This window comes from Rutidosis leptorrhynchoides, chromosome 4, assembly GCF_046630445.1.
Source record: "Rutidosis leptorrhynchoides isolate AG116_Rl617_1_P2 chromosome 4, CSIRO_AGI_Rlap_v1, whole genome shotgun sequence".
NCBI classification, from domain to species: Eukaryota; Viridiplantae; Streptophyta; class Magnoliopsida; order Asterales; family Asteraceae; genus Rutidosis; species Rutidosis leptorrhynchoides.
This window is the reverse complement of record NC_092336.1, coordinates 46,281,565-46,297,835: the sequence shown is the minus strand read 5'-3', so window position 1 is coordinate 46,297,835 and position 16,271 is coordinate 46,281,565. Positions and strand designations below refer to the sequence as shown.

General features: G+C 40.5%; 1 protein-coding gene across 2 annotated transcripts; it reads left to right on the top strand.

Moving 5' to 3' along the window:
* Positions 1 to 4,252: 4,252 nt before the first annotated feature.
* Positions 4,253 to 12,519, top strand: LOC139839459 (expansin-A11-like). Of its 2 annotated transcripts, XM_071829521.1 has the most exons (4): positions 4,253 to 4,283; positions 11,213 to 11,272; positions 11,801 to 12,122; positions 12,213 to 12,519. In XM_071829521.1, the coding sequence occupies exons 1-4, from the start codon at positions 4,253 to 4,255 to the stop codon at positions 12,517 to 12,519; spliced, it is 720 nt and encodes a 239-aa protein (XP_071685622.1). The 2 variants fall into 2 exon arrangements, with proteins under 2 accessions (XP_071685622.1, XP_071685621.1); XM_071829520.1 differs by lacking the exon at positions 4,253 to 4,283 and having other exon boundaries at positions 11,140 to 11,272.
* Positions 12,520 to 16,271: the final 3,752 nt, after the last annotated feature.

Sequence of the window (16,271 nt, the reverse complement as noted above, 5' to 3'; positions counted from 1 at the left end):
CTACCCGTATACTCTGCGCCGGCAAGCCTGCCTTCTTTTCCAACTTATCAGCCTTGGTTATATCCGCAAACGCCGGGGCAGCCTTGGCAAAATATTCAGGGGCAGGCGAATCTCGCAAGCCAATTTATGCAGGCGGCACCTCCTGACATGGTCCACCTATTTTCGCAACCTGATTTTGTTCATGATATGATGAAGCGTTTCTTCGCAGGGCTCAAAGGTGACCCTGTTAAACCACCTTTTGAGCTACCAACTACTTTTGATAAGTTTCCTCCGCATATAACTGCATATCCGTTTCCATCAGCGCCAAAGATACCCCACACACTGGGTACTTATAATGGTTTAACTGATCCGGATGACTTCCTGCAGCGTTTCGAAGGCGCAATGCGCACCCAAGGTTGGGTGGATCCGGTTGCATGTCAGATATTTTCCATGATGCTGCAGGGCATTGCTCGCGAGTGGTTTAATAAACTCCCATCAGGTAGCATATCCGGGTTCATGGATCTGCGGACGAAGTTCTTGCTGCAATATCAGAATCAGAGGCTACGCAAATGCACTCATATCGAATGTCATGATATTGTGCAGAAATCCAAGGAATCTTTGGGTGAATTTCTCACAAGATATACTAATGAGTGTCTGCGTATACCAGATCTTAAGCCAGAGCAGCAGATTTCCGGACTCATACATGGTATAAACTCAGAGCATCACCTAACGTTGGTCAAGCGTTTGCGCCATACGGTGCCAACAACTTATGCTGAAGCACTTAAAGAATGCCATGATTATATGCGGAGTGGCGAAGATAACGATATTCCCACCGCCAGCTCGCGCAATGAAAGGAAAGACGATGATGATCGATCGCGTGATCAAAACCGCGGAAGTAACTCTCGCGGAAGGTATCCTAGCGGTGGTCCTATCAGAAATGATAAAGGGAAATCAAGTGGCAATTATCAAAACAGTAACCAGCGCGGCATCAATAATCAGAACTATGCGCTGCTGAAAAGTTTGTCTAAAACGGCAAAGGAAATTTTGGCAACCGAACCAGTATGCGCGACCTTTGCGGTTCCAACTCCGTTTACAAAATTTGGTAAGCAGGATAAAACAAAGTATTGTGAATTCTATGATGATTACGGTCATGACACTAATCGATGTAAAAACTTGATGGAACGAGTGCTTGAGGCACTGCGCGCAGGTAAATTGGATCACCTAAAACCACCTAAGAAGGACAAGGGAAAAGCTGCAGAGGAGGGGTCGAAGGCTAAAACTTTCGCATGGCAAAAAGTTGATAAAACAAAAAATGCCGACTTAACCATTAATATGGTCGACGCAGAGAAAGTTAGCCAGTGGAGAAAGTACAATGATCACCAGGACTGGGAACTTCTCCCAATCACATTTCCTCATGTAATGTCAATCGACACAGTTAACGAGCCCATTATCATCAAGTGTCGCATCCCTACTTGTGGAGTACAAATTAAACGCATGCATGTTGACACCGGGAGTGGTGTTGACATTATGTACGAGCATTGCTATCATTTCCTCCCTGCAGAAGTTAAAACGCAGTTACGCCAATCTGATATTACGCTATCTGGGTTCTCCGGAGAAAGCTCATGGCCGCTAGGCCGGATAGAGCTAGTAATAGAGCTCGCAGATGATAAGAATCCGCAGTTGGTCAGACATGAGTTAGTTAACTTTTATGTGGTTCGTTCAACTTCGCGGTACAATGCGCTTCTTAGGAGAAATTTCATACGATGTTTTAACATTATACCATTGGTGGTGCATGGCTTGATTAAGTTTCCTACGAAGGGAGGGGTTGCCACAATTGCGTCACATCAAACAACCGAGTTGTGTGGTTCAGTTGTGCCTGTAAACATTCCCAGCATGGGAGAACAACTTGCAAGCAGTGCGGTCATAGCTAATCGATTACATCCGGACAAGCGTATCAAAATCGGCGCAGGCTTGTCAGCTGAAACCAAGGCTAAGTTACATGGAATATTATCCGCAAACGCAGATGTTTTCACATGGCAAGAATCAGACATGACTGGGGTTCCGCGTGATATTGCGGAACATAAGTTGAATGTTAATCCCTCACTCACACCCGTTAGACAAAAGAAGCGACATATGGCTCTTGAGCGCAGTGATTGGTTATGTGCAGAAGTAGATAACCTTGTCAAAGCGAACATTCTGCGAGAAGTGCGGTATCAGACATGGGTTGCTAATCCTGTGTTGGTGAAAAAGGCCGACGGTAATTGGCGAATGTGTGTTGATTTTAAAGACATTAATAAAGCGTGTCCCAAGGACAACTACTGTAACGACCCGTCAAAATCGCTATTGACGCGGCACGTTAATCATTGATTCCACAGTGAGGTTTTGACCTCTATATGATACGTTTTGATAAAATATTGCATTCATTAAAATAAGTGACTTTCTAAACATAGAAAGTTATAAACATGTGGGCGAGTGCTTAGGTATAAGCAAAACCCCAAAATACATAAGTCTTTAATTTACAGGTTGACATCACAGTCCAATTATTTATTACACAACGCAGTTTTATTTTGAATGCAATAAACTTTGTACAAAGCATGAGAGACTCCATGCAGGCAACAAGCACATCACAGCGGAAGCATTCTAAGGACCTGAGAATAAAACATGCTAAAAAGTCAACACGGATGTTGGTGAGTTATAGGTTTAATTGCTCGAGTCATAAACATATATAAAGATAGACCACAAGATTTCATCAAAAGTTTATCAATAGATTCTACGTAACAGAGCACCCTGGTAACTAAACTTAACGCTATAGTGATAATTACCCCATTCGTTTTAATACACGCAAACCAACGTGTCTTAAACTCAAATAACATACGTCCGTTAAAAGGCTAGCGCTCTAGCTCGGACGGGGATGTCAAGCCCTATGGATCCATATACAATTATTCGCGCCCACCAGTTCATATCCTATGTACTGGCAGCTACTAGTTACCAAAGCTAAGGGATTTTCGGTTTAACTCAGTGTAGAATTTAGTATGTACTTGTGTCTTATTGCGTTTAAAATAAATTGCATGTATTCTCAGCCCAAAAATATTTAAAGTATTTAAAAAGGGAGACTATAAACTCACAGTTCAATATTGCGATTCAATATTGTAGGCAAATTGCGTAGACGTAATGATGGTAGACGACTGTATGGTTGGTCTTGGATTCAAGAACAATACCCCGAACAATACCCAATATTTCCTTATTTTAAAACGGTTTGAAACCCGAATTAAAAATACCCTCGAATATACTTTATTATTATTAAACTTAAAATTAAAATTAAAATTATAATTATAATTATAAAATTTACGTACATATATATTTATGAAATATTTCGTCGAGCAAAACTGACCTTTTATAGTACTTTTCGATTTACTGTAGCTCATGCGATCGCATGAGTTTTCAGTGTTTTTGCCATGCGATCGCATGGCCGCCTTTTCTGTTTTTGTTTGCTAGTCCGTCGACATCAAATAGTGTTTACTGTAGCAAATAGTGTACTGTAGCAAATAGTGTTTTACTGTAGCAAATAGTGTTACTGTAGCAAATAGTGTTTCACTGTAGCAAACTCGTTTTCACTGTAGCACTGTAGCAAAATACGGTTTCACTGTAGCAAATAGTGTTTTACTGTAGCAAATTGTGTTTTACTGTAGCAAAGTAATTTTTACTGTAACAAATAGGGTTTTACTGTAGCAAATTGTGTTTTACTTGTACATATATATATACATACATATAATTGTTCATGAATCGTCGAGAGTAATCAAAGGTAATTGTATATATGAAACAGTTCTAAAATTTTGAGACTCAATCTAACAGACTTTGTTTAGTGTGTTAAAATAATAAACCGTATAGAGAATTGGTTTAAATAAGTCAAAAATTTTCGGGTCATCACAACTACCCTCTCTCGGAGATAGACTGGAAGGTGGAATCGTTGTCAGGTTTCCGGTACAAGTGTTTTCTAGATGCATAAAAGGGTTATCACCAAATCTTAATGGTTGCGGAAGATGAGGACAAAACTGCTTTTCATATGCCGCAAGGTATTTATTGTTATACGAAGATGCCCTTCGGATTAAAGAACGCAGGCGCGACCTATCAGCGCGTAATTGACGCAGCCTTCAAGCACCAAATTGGTAGAAATCTTGAATCATACGTCGATGACTTGGTAATTAAAAGTAACACTGAAGAAGAAATGCTCGCGGACATCCTAGAAACGTTTGCGTCTCTGCGCAGGATCAACATGAATCTTAACCCGCTCAAATGCAGTTTTGGGGAAGAGGAAGGCAAGTTTCTAGGTCATGTAGTGACGACGCGAGGAATTAAGGCGAATCCCAAAAATATTGAGGCCATTGATAGTTTACCATCTCCAAGAACAAAGAAAGATGTGCAGAGTCTAACTGGGAAGCTCGCGGCAATCACGCGGTTTTTGTCAAAAGCTGCAGAGCGATAGTTGCCATTCTTCAATACTTTGAAGAATTGCTTGAAGAAAAAGGACTTCGTATGAACTCAGGAAGCAGAATCAGCCTTTCAGGAGATGAAGAAGGTGCTCGCTGAATTACCAACACTCACTGCACCAGTATCAGGAGAAACGCTTACGCTATACCTTGCGGCATCGAAAGAGGCTATCAGCTCAGTTCTTATCGCAGATCGCGGAAAGGTAATCCATTCTCTTTTATTTACATGCATTATTTATTTCGCAGAAATATAACGCTGAGGTTTTCTCAGACGCAAATGCCGGTCTACTTCGTAAGCAAGACGCTGACATCAAGCGAAGTAAACTATTCACCAATAGAAAAGCTCGTATATGCGATAGTCCACACGGCGCGGCGTTTGCGCCGGTACTTTCAAGCACATCCAATCGTGGTTCTAACTGACCAACCAATCAAACAGGTTGGTACATGCCTAATTTGCGGCAATGTCCGGGGTTACCGCATTGACTAACGCAATCATTTTTATTTCAGGTGTTATACAAGCCTGAGATTTCTGGCCGAATGGCTAAATGGGCAGTTGAGTTAGGAGAACATGAAATAAATTTTTCTTCGCGTAGCGCGGTTAAAGGTCAAATACTTGCGGATTACCTAGCAGAGTTACCTGCGGATGTTGAGGCATCGGCAGAACATCAGGATACGCCTGTACCACCTTTGTCACCATGGGAGTTATACACCGATGGTGCCTGCAGCGCAGCTGGCGTGGGTGCAGGTGTAATTTTAATTGGACCAGACGGCGAAGAGCATACATACGCGCTGCGGTTTAATTTTGCTGTTACGAACAACGAAGCAGAATATGAGGCTTTGTTAGCAGGTATGCGTATTGCGCATAAATTAAATGTTAAAATTCTGCACGCTTATGTGGATTCAAAGCTGGTATGCAGTCAAGTCAGCGGAGACTTCGAAGTGCATGACATAGCCATGCAGCAGTATTTACACTTGTTCATAATCTCGCTGACTAGTTTGAGGCTTTTCAAATCTCTCACGTAATGCGGGGGCAAAATAAGAAGGTGGATGCGCTTAGCAAATTGGCTGCTTTGGCCTTTGATCATCTGGGGAAGAAAGTTCTTATAGAAGAATTGCATGCGAAATCCATTATTATGATGCCTTTAGTGGCACCTGTTGAGGAATCCGGCTCAACGTGGATGACACCTATCATTGCTTTTCTGCAGAATGGCACCTCACCTGCGGATTCTGTTGATGCAAAGAAAGTCCATACTAAGGCACCATTATATGCCCTTGAGGGTGACGTCCTATATCGAAAAAATTATTTAGGATCGCATTTGAGGTGCATTGGCCTGAAAGAGGCAGATGAGGTTATACGCGAGGTGCATGAGGGCGCATGCGCTCTTCATTCGGGGCACAGGTCTATTGTGTCAAAAATTATGCGGCTAGGTTATTATTGGCCCACCATGTACGCAGATACCGCGCGCATAGTTAAGCAATGCGAATCTTGCCAAATACATGCACCTATCAGTAGAGCACCTGCGTATCCAATGATCCCAGTCTCATCACCATGGCCATTCTATAAATGGGCAATCGACATAGTCGGACAATTTCCAAAAGGCCGAGGTAATATTATTATCATTTATTTAATACCATATGCTACTTACATCAATATCTTACGCATACTCTGCACACGCAGGAAACATCAAATTCTTGATTGTTGCAATCAACTATTTCACTATGTGGGTTGAAGCGCGACCGCTGGCAACAATTTCAGGAAAGAGGGTGCAAAATTTTATATGGGAAGACATTGTTTGTCGATTCTGCATACCAAATGAAATTGTTAGTGATAACGGTACACAGTTTGCAGGGGATCCTTTTCGCAGTTGGTGCGCAGAGCTTAATATTAAGCAAACTTTTACTTCTGTTGCGCATCCGCAGGCGAATGGCCAGTGCGAAGTCACCAACCGGGATATAGTAACTGGAATCAAAGCTAGGTTGGGTCATGGTCGCGTTGGTTGGGTGGACGAACTACCAAAGGTTTTATGGGCACATAGAACAACACCCAAAGCAAGCACTGGTGAGACTCCGTTCAGTTTGGTCTATGGGTCAGAAGCTGTTGTACCCGCAGAGATTGGGGTACCAACGTTCCACATACAGAATTTCGACGAGCAGAATAACTCAGAGGCTTTGCGGGAAAATCTTAATCTGCTTGAAGAACGCAGACTCTCTGTGGCGGTGAACGAAGCCAATAATAAGCAGAAAATTGCAACGTACTACAATCAGCGTGTGCGTTCGCGCTCTTATAAGTGCGGGGACTTAGTTTGGCGTCAGAATGATGCAAGTCATGCGGAGGATACTGGGAAATTGGGCCCCCGTTGGGAAGGTCCATACAAGGTAGCAAAAGCAAGCAACACCGGGGCATACCATCTCGAGACATTAGATGGAAAACCTGTGAAACGCACTTGGCACGCGACGTTGTTGAAAATATGTTATATGTAGATGGATGGACCTGATCACTCCAATTTATTTTAGCACATTATTATTTCTATGTATTTTCCGTCCGTTTGGATGTGTCACGGTTGTAATCATGATTAATGCCAATTAAATTTTTACTCGCGCATACTTTTATTGTGTATTTCTTTCTTTTTTGTATGCGGTTCCTGCCTACTTAAGGGGTGTCCTCTAGCCCCCGTGCGGCAGAAGCCCATTTGGTTACAAGGCTAGAGATTAACGGCAGGCGAAGGGAATTTGCTTTCCCCTAGCTAAGCGCCATGCAGACTAGATGGCTGCCAAGTCGACTTAAAAATACAAGCATTGGTTTGCTTGTGCGTAATTACTCTCGCATTGGTTTGCTTGAGGAACTCTTAAGCATAAAAGAATTGGTTTGTTTTTGGTTGCATTGCTTACCATACAGCTAAATTGCACCTCTAGCACATGACGAAGCAATAACGCAGTAGCTTTTGAGTCTAAACTGTTAAAGGTAAAATTGCTAAAATATTGGTTTATTTTGCGCAGTACCTGCGTAGGCGCATGAGTTTTGGTTAACTATGCGCATGGGCATGCGGTTCATCTTTTGTTTTGATTCGCGATATACAAACAATAAATACATAACGCATGCATAACATAATAATATATATGAAAATTAAGTTATTACACATCACAATTGTTTCAAACGCCTGCTCGACACGGGACTTAGGGCAAAAAAAAAAATTGTATCTACAATTGCCTGCCTAAGCATAGGACTTACGGCGCAAACGGTTACAAGCCACAACTAAAAATCCTCCTTGAGGAACCCATCAATCGACATGTTCGAGTCCGCGGCAATAGCACTGATTAGGGGGATTGGGATGGCTGTGATGGCCACTTCGGCTTCAAGGAGCACTGCGGCTGTACCCTCCTTCAACTTCTTCTGAACAATGTCGGGGTACGGCGGTGTCAGACTGCAACCTTTGATCACCTCCAGCACTGCCTTGTTGATCTCATGGTCCTTTACTGCATCAACATAGGCATTGAACTTGTCGGATACGGAACCCGAGTCCATCACCTTCTGCGCAATGGTAGGAAGGGCGGTGCGAAGCTTTAATAAGTCCGCCTCTGCCAGTTCGCGGCCAGTCACCACGTCATCCTTCTCCCTATTCACCCTTTCTAGCTCCAACCGCAGGCGCTCAGTCTCCCCCTTAGCTTGGTCAACTGCACCAACCAACTCGCGGTTTTTCTTCCTTTCCTCGATCAGGGCGGTTTTTGTTTCTGCCGCAGTCAACTCCACCGCCTTGCGCACCTCTTCCGCGGCATCCCTGTCTTTTTTAACCTGGTCAACCCCCGCTTGCAGTAGCCCTAGCTCTGTTTCTTTACGCAGGGCCACTTGATACAAGTTAGTGGAACGGCGGGCTTGATCTGCAAACATGCCAAAGAACACAAGGCCGTTTTGGACAAAGGCATTGTGCGCTTGGTTGAAGGGCAGTGCGGCCAGTTGATCGCAGAATTTCACAGGGAATATTTGTAGCAGAAACGTCGACCGCTCGGCGGCATTTTCTACGGAGGATTGGGTGAGTTGGCTCAAGTTAGCCAGGCGGAAGCTACCGCGGGGTGGAGTCGGCGTAGAATCAGAATCCAGATGTATCGCCTTATCTCTCGATGTGGCGGTGGCTTCAAGCTCCAGATTGACTCGCGGTGGAGTCTAATGCGTCTCCTCAACATGCTCTGCATATTAGTAACTCGTTAGCATATGCATTAAGTATGCAGAGTTTACGCAGGAAAAGGATGCTTACCAGTAGTGGGGGGAGGTAGATCCGCAGATGCTGGCTCGATGGGAACGAAGTTGTCATTCCACATGTCCTCCCTCTGTTTGGGAGTGAGCTTCTTTTTCTTTTGTTTGGTTTGGGGGGCTTCGGTAGCCTTGCGTTTGTTGGCTGAGGTGGCAGGTGCGGATACCTAGTTTTCGCCAGTACGCTCCTGCTCCAGTTGTTCTTCAACGTTTTGCTTGCGGAAAGATATTCCCGCAACCTCCTCCGCGGTAAGTACCTTCTTCATCTTTATCTCTGCAAACAAACTCGCATAAGTTCGCACATATAAGTATGTAAAAAATTGTTATATGTTAGTGTGCATTAATACTATTCCTACCCTTGCCATTCGGTCCGATTATGGCTAGACGCACGTTCTCCCATGGCCAGTGTGCGGATATCTTTCCTAACCGCAGCATCACGTTCCCGTATAACCGGTGCACCAGCTGTGCGTTAGCGCACTCCGCTAACAGCTTTGTTTCTTCATCATCTAGGACCGGGGTTTTGTTCACGTCCTTAGCCACATTTTTGCACCAGATAAGCGTTTGCGGAAAGTTGGTACCAACCACAGTTTGGTCAATAAAAAAGAATGTTTCTTTCCAGTGGCCCGCATTCGATTTTGGGGTTTTGGTGAAGTTTTGACGAGCAAAGAATGTGAACCACGATTTGTGGTGATTGGCTAAGCGGTATAGATGGCAGAATACCTTAACCAAGGGTACCTTGTTGAGTGCAACGCACCACATCTCAAACAATACAATCTTCCCTATGGCGTAAGGGTGTAGTTGCCCTAATCCTACGCAGAAATAATCTAAAACGCCTAGGAAGAAGTCGGAAGGTGGCACTCTAAAATTGCCATGCTTAAACGCATGCTCGTATATGGCTACTTTGTTCTCCGGCGGTTTGTGGGCACGTTGATTAGATTGGGGAGGCACCAGATTGTACTGTGCTAACGGTGGGTATTGTTTCACTAAAGAATCTATATGCTTTTGCTCTATAATCGATACTACACTATCTACATACGTCTCATTAGCTTTTGTCATTTTCTATAAGTGATCGGAGAATAACTAACCTCTTGAAGATTGGACGGAATGTTCGAGAATTGATCGGAATGTAAACTAGCAGCGTATTGGAGAAGGTTGTGGCAGAAAAATGGAAATGAATGTGAATTGGGTCTATTTATAGTGAAGATTGGGGGTCATGGGGTGAAATGGTCTCATCGTGGCTGTACACGTGTAACGCAATCAACGGATAGCATTTTCTGTATGCGCGTGGATGGTCAGTTTGGTATGGTTCACTAGGAGCGCGTGGCTGACACGCGCCTGCCAACTACCACTTTACGTCTTGTCAACCGAATGGGTTTCTGCGACAGTGACAGGCATTTAATGACCTCGAAACGCACGCGGAAAATTAAATTCTAGCCGTTTTCTTGTTTTTTCTTTTTCGCTTAATAGTTTGATATCATATGTCTTGCGTCATATAACATCAAACTGGGGGACATAATGATACCGCAACCCGCATGCGCAATATATACGTATGCGGGCACTCGCTAGCATGCGTATGCGTGTACTTTGTATGCGGTATGCGGATTCGTATCGAATGTCTTTGTTCCCGGTACGGCGGCTACTTGGTCCTCAAGCAAGTATCTTTTCCATAATTATATCCGTGATTCGGGGGAGTTGGTTATGGAAGGGATTACCATTATCTCGGATGGTTCTAGAATTTGGGTTTGCCTATATATACAAACCCTAATTATCATTCTAACCACGACAATCACGTTACGTAACCAACACCTACTGCACAATAAGCTATCATCGTACATCTTTTCAAGGTTTACAGGTTAGTCTTTTATTTGCTAGCACCTACAACCTTGTTTGGGACCTTCTGATCAACGACCGTTATCGAAGGTGGACTTAATCACTTGGCCACCCCGCCGACATCATCATGTCGGCCAGGGTTATTCACGGTAGCCGGACCGGAGAGCCTTGTTCTAAGATCCTTAAACCCCATTTTTTACGTATTGAACAGGCATATTGATTCTATGAAAAATATATGCATGATCAATTAACATGATAGAAGCAATAGTAATAGTATTTGGGTTGTGATTTGATCCATTCTCACGGCTCTTTAACAGGGGAAACCATGTGAATGCTATTTAGACAAATGGTTAGATAGAACGTGGTTATGATTGAATGAGATTCAGAATACTGGATATTTTTAATTATTTTTAATTATTTTTAATCAAACAAATCAATAAAAAAAATTAATTAAATCCTACCCTGCATTCTCTACTTTCAGATTTACATGTGATGCCTTTGGGTTGATACTTATTTAAGGACCAATTCCTCTAATCTGATAAACTCATCTTCTTCCTCTTCTTCATTTTATTTCTCATTTGCTTCATCTCATTAAAAATGACCAAAAGTTGCATTGTTTTGCTATCTGCTATATGCCATCTACTTGTTCATGCTGGGGCTTTTACACCTTCAAAATGGACTAGAGGTCATGCAACATTTTATGGAGGCAGCTATGCTTCGGGAACAATGGGTACGTTTTTTTTTTTTTTTTTTTTTACTAATATTAATCACTTGTAAATAGATCATCAGTTAAGTTACGCCATGTATGTTACTACTAATTGGTTGGGGTCCTAATATTTTCATAAGAGGTCTCAAGTTCAAAACTCACTAGTAGCATATAATATTGGGTGGCTATGGAAAGAGTCAGAAACGGTCATGGGATAATATGTTTAGGTCATGCACATTAAATAGGTCTCCAAATTATGCATCATTAACTCTAGTTAGCTCATTCAAAGGCTACTTTAGTCATTTTACGACTGAGTCGTGTGAGGCATCTTAATTTGCTATTGATAAAGGGTGTTTTAGGCATTTTCTCAAGTAGCAACATTTTCAAACTTTTACTCCAAACAAAATATAAACCAGACCCATAAATGTTAGTGCATGATATTAGCACAATTCATTAAGCCACTTAAATAGAACCATAGATGAATGCAGGTAGCCAGTTTAATGATTTATATAAAAACATGCAAGTATGTAACTGATAAAAAGTTTTATGCAGGGGGTGCTTGTGGGTATGGTAACTTGTACTCAACCGGGTACGGTACAAGAACTGCTGCATTAAGTACTGCTCTTTTCAACGATGGTGCTTCCTGCGGCCAGTGTTACAAGATCATTTGTGATTTCAAGGCGGACCCAAAATGGTGCAGAAAAGGAGTGTCTGTAACCATTACCGCTACAAACTTTTGCCCACCAAATTATGCTCAAGCTAGTAATAATGGAGGCTGGTGCAACCCACCCCTTCAGCATTTCGATATGGCTCAACCTGCTTGGGAGAAAATCGCTATTTACGCTGGTGGAATCGTGCCCGTTATCTTCCAAAGGTCATCCATTTTTTATATATAATATGTGCCACTAAATAACATCTTATTGTAGTCATACTTGGCTGATATTTTTGGTTTGATTGTTTTCAGGGTACCATGTAAGAAACATGGTGGAGTTAGATTCACAATTAACGGGCGCAATTATTTTGAACTTGTTTTGATAACTAATGTTGGAGGTGCAGGGGCGATTAAGTCGGTGAAAATCAAGGGGTCGAAAACAGGGTGGCTACCCATGTCAAGGAACTGGGGATCTAACTGGCAATCGAATTCGTATCTCAACGGTCAATCTTTGTCGTTTATGGTCACAACCACAGATGGTGTGACCAAAACCTTCCCGGGCATTGTCCCGGCAAATTGGGGTTTTGGTCAAACGTTCTCAAGCCGTGTACAATTCTAAAAGAGTAATAAAAACACCGTTTGCTTCAGGGTTTAAGGTTTGAGGTCTTTAAAGAGGCAGCGGCGTGCTTAATCTTTTTATAGAAGCAGCCCGCCGGGGTTATCTTTTTCGGTGTGTATTTTTATCGTAAGTATACGGATTTGAGAAGCGAAATGAGTTTCCCTAATTCTAACATGGAAAACCAAAATATTTGTGGTGATGATTTGTGCTTGTTAATTATACATTATACATGTGTATTATATTTGGTAATTATATAATAAGATGCACTTTATTCTTCATCTTGTATGCAACAAGTTAGGAAGCTCACACGTTACGGCGGAGTAATATTTTTTTTTAATATATTTTCAATAATAAAAAATTGTAAAATATTTGTAGAAAAACGACAAAATAGCTAATGTCAGAATGAGGTCAACGCAGAGGTTTTGTTCATTTGATTTTATGTTTTAGTATTGAGAATAGTCTTATACGAGTTGTTGGCGCTATAATATATAGTATCACAATATTTGAACTAAATTTGAAACAATAACATTTTATACTACAAAACCGTTTTTTTTTCTTTCGTGAAAGTGCAATGATCATTACGAGAGTGCGATGTTTGTTGTTTTTTCTCGTCATGCGGCATACCAAGTTCTAACGGACCTTCGACTAATATTATGCTGACAGTCTCCGTGATTTGAGCTCAGTCTAAATTTTTTTCTTACATGGACTGTCCTTCTTGTTTGCAAATTGCGCGGGGACAAAATTCATATAACTGTCAGTCATTGATAACAACGTGAACTCCCCTTTTTCTGGTTTGCTAATCTTTAACTTGGTATGAGAAGGGATTATTCGGTCCAGTAATTCATGAGATCAAGTCTTTTGATGTCGCGTTTAGGGCCTCAACATTCTTCTTTAACATCAACATGAGGAATAAAAGCGCCGTTAGCATACTATGTCAATAAGTTTTCTAAAATTACAACACGACATGCAATATGTAATTGTACTTTCATAATACAACTTAACCATCCGGGCTTGCCTGGGTGACCATTCCATGTGTGCAGGCTTGTATTCACTCCAGGTGGTGCAGGTTCGAATCCATGGGAGGGGAGGTTTTTTCACAAATGCTGAGTCACCATTCCATCTTCTGGGTGGGTGAAACCTCAGATAAAATCAACCCCCTTCGGGGATTCGAGAGTGGGTTTCCTCCTCCGCGGGTGCGTGCGTTTAACCAACTAACCGGCCGTTAAAAAAAAACATTCATAATACAACCCGCTTTTAATAACTAACCCACTTACAAATATACCTTCATGTATACCATATATAAAGCATACAACATTAACTATTGAACTCGGGGTTATAGTTCAATAATACTACGTACTAAAATACTAGGACACTTTTATACGGAACTAATTTTGTTACAACCTTTTCTTCTATTTATAACTTTGATGCCTCGATCTTAATATATATATATATATATATATATATATATATATATATATATATATAGGGGCAGGATCAATGGGGAAGTAACCAATCGGAGGGAAGCGGGGGGAAGCAAAAAAAAAAATTTTTGTCGTTTTTTTTGAATTTTCTTTCCGGCATCAAGATCACACGAAAATATGAACATTTAGAAGAGACACTTCGTGATGAATATTATTATTTAGGCGGGAAAACGATCGACAAAAATAACATTCAAGATAATATTGTTCGTGAAGAATATGAACGTTTTTTTTCATGTTTTGTGAAGTAAAATTTAGCCCGATTTAGAGTTTAGGGTTTAGGGTTTGATGTTTTGGGATTATTCCATAAACCCAAAACACCAAACCCTAAACCCTAAACCCTAAACCCTAAACTCTAAACCGTTCGTGTTAAAAACTCAATCTAAATTCTAAATCTAAACCCTAAATCTAAACGTACCCTAAACCCTAAATTTCTAAACCCTAATATCTAAACCCTATAAACCCTAATATCTAAACCCTAATATCTAAACCCCAATAGCTAAAACCTCAAAATACGCTCGAAAAACACGATAATTGTTATATATTACTTCTTCGAGCGTTTTCCCGCCAAAATAAAAACATTTATCACAAAGTGTCTCTACTAAATGTTCATATTTTCCTCTCATCTATAATGTTCGTGAACAAAGTTTTTTCAAAAAATGAAAAAACAAAAAAGTTTTTGCTTCCCCCCGCTTCCCCCCGAATGGTTACTTCCCTCTACGCAATGACATTAGTGATATGAGGAAGGATATTGCTGCAGCCACAGGCAGCGATGGTGGTGCTATCAATCATTCAGGTAATTAATTTTTCATCCCTAATTGTATATTACTCTGTTATTCTATTAATGTCTATTAAAAAGATGTGAATAAAGGCATTTGCAAATTTAGTATCAAAAAAAATATTAAATTAGATATGATGTCGCAGGAAGAGATGAAGATGATCGATCCCGATATGATGTTCGAGACAGAAACATATTTATTAGTGACTCAGACAGTGATTTGTATAAAGAAACTGAAGACATGGGGAACGGTGGTGATGGAAAGAATCATTCAGGTAATTGATTTGTTGAACCAAAATTGTGCATTGTAAACATATACAGATTGAATATAAAAATTAGTTGCATATTGAACCAAATGTGATTGTACAATTATCCAAAAACCAATCTGCTTGGATATTAACTCAATCTGCTTGTACATTGATCCAATCTATATGCATATATTATGTGCTACATGCATATACTAGGTGCTAGATGCATAGACTAGGTACAGATTGCTATTCAATCTTTGCAGACAAACATTCGATATGTGCAGATTAAATATTAATATGTTATGTCTATTAAGAAGATGTGAAAAACTGTATTTGAAAAGTAAGTTTCAAAATATTTAATTAAGTATGATGTTGCAGGGAGTGATGATGATGAAGGATATATGCACATTGATGGTGGAGTTGGTAAAGACACTCAACAAATGAATAGGTGTGATGATGGAATGAATCATTCAGGTAAACATAACCAAATTAAACCCAAAAATTACTTGCAGATTGAATCCTATCTGCTTGGACAATTACCCCAATCCCAATCTGCATGTAGATTGACCCAATCTGCATGTAGATTGACCCAATCTGTATGCATATATTAGGTGGATTTTAAGAAAATCTGAAAAACTGTATTTGTAAAGTAAGTTTCAAAAAATTTAATTAAATAAGATGTTGCAGGGAGTAATGATGATGATGATAGAATGGGTAAACACAATGAAGACACGGGTAACAGTGATGATGGACTGATTCATTCAGGTAATTGATTTATTTAGCAAAAGTTGTTTTTCTTCACAATGATTCATAAGCAGATTAAACTCAAAAACTACATGCAGATTTAACCTCCAAAAATATGCATGCACAAATTATTACAAAACCCAACCAGATTTGCCTGATCTGCTTTTCGGATTCACCAAACCTGTGTAGTGACCCGAACTTTTCCATGTTTATATATATTAAATGAAATTGATATTTACATGATTAAGTGTTTCCAACATGTTAAACAATCAAACTTGTTAAGACTTAATTAATTGAAATAAGTTTCATATAGACAATTGACCACCCAAGTTGACCGGTGATTCACGAACGTTAAAACTTGTAAAAACTATATGATGACATATATATGGATATATATATAGTTAACATGATATTATGATAAGTAAGTATCTAATTAGGTATTTTAACAATGAGTTATATACATAAAAATGAGACTATTGAATTAAGAAACTTGAAAACGATATA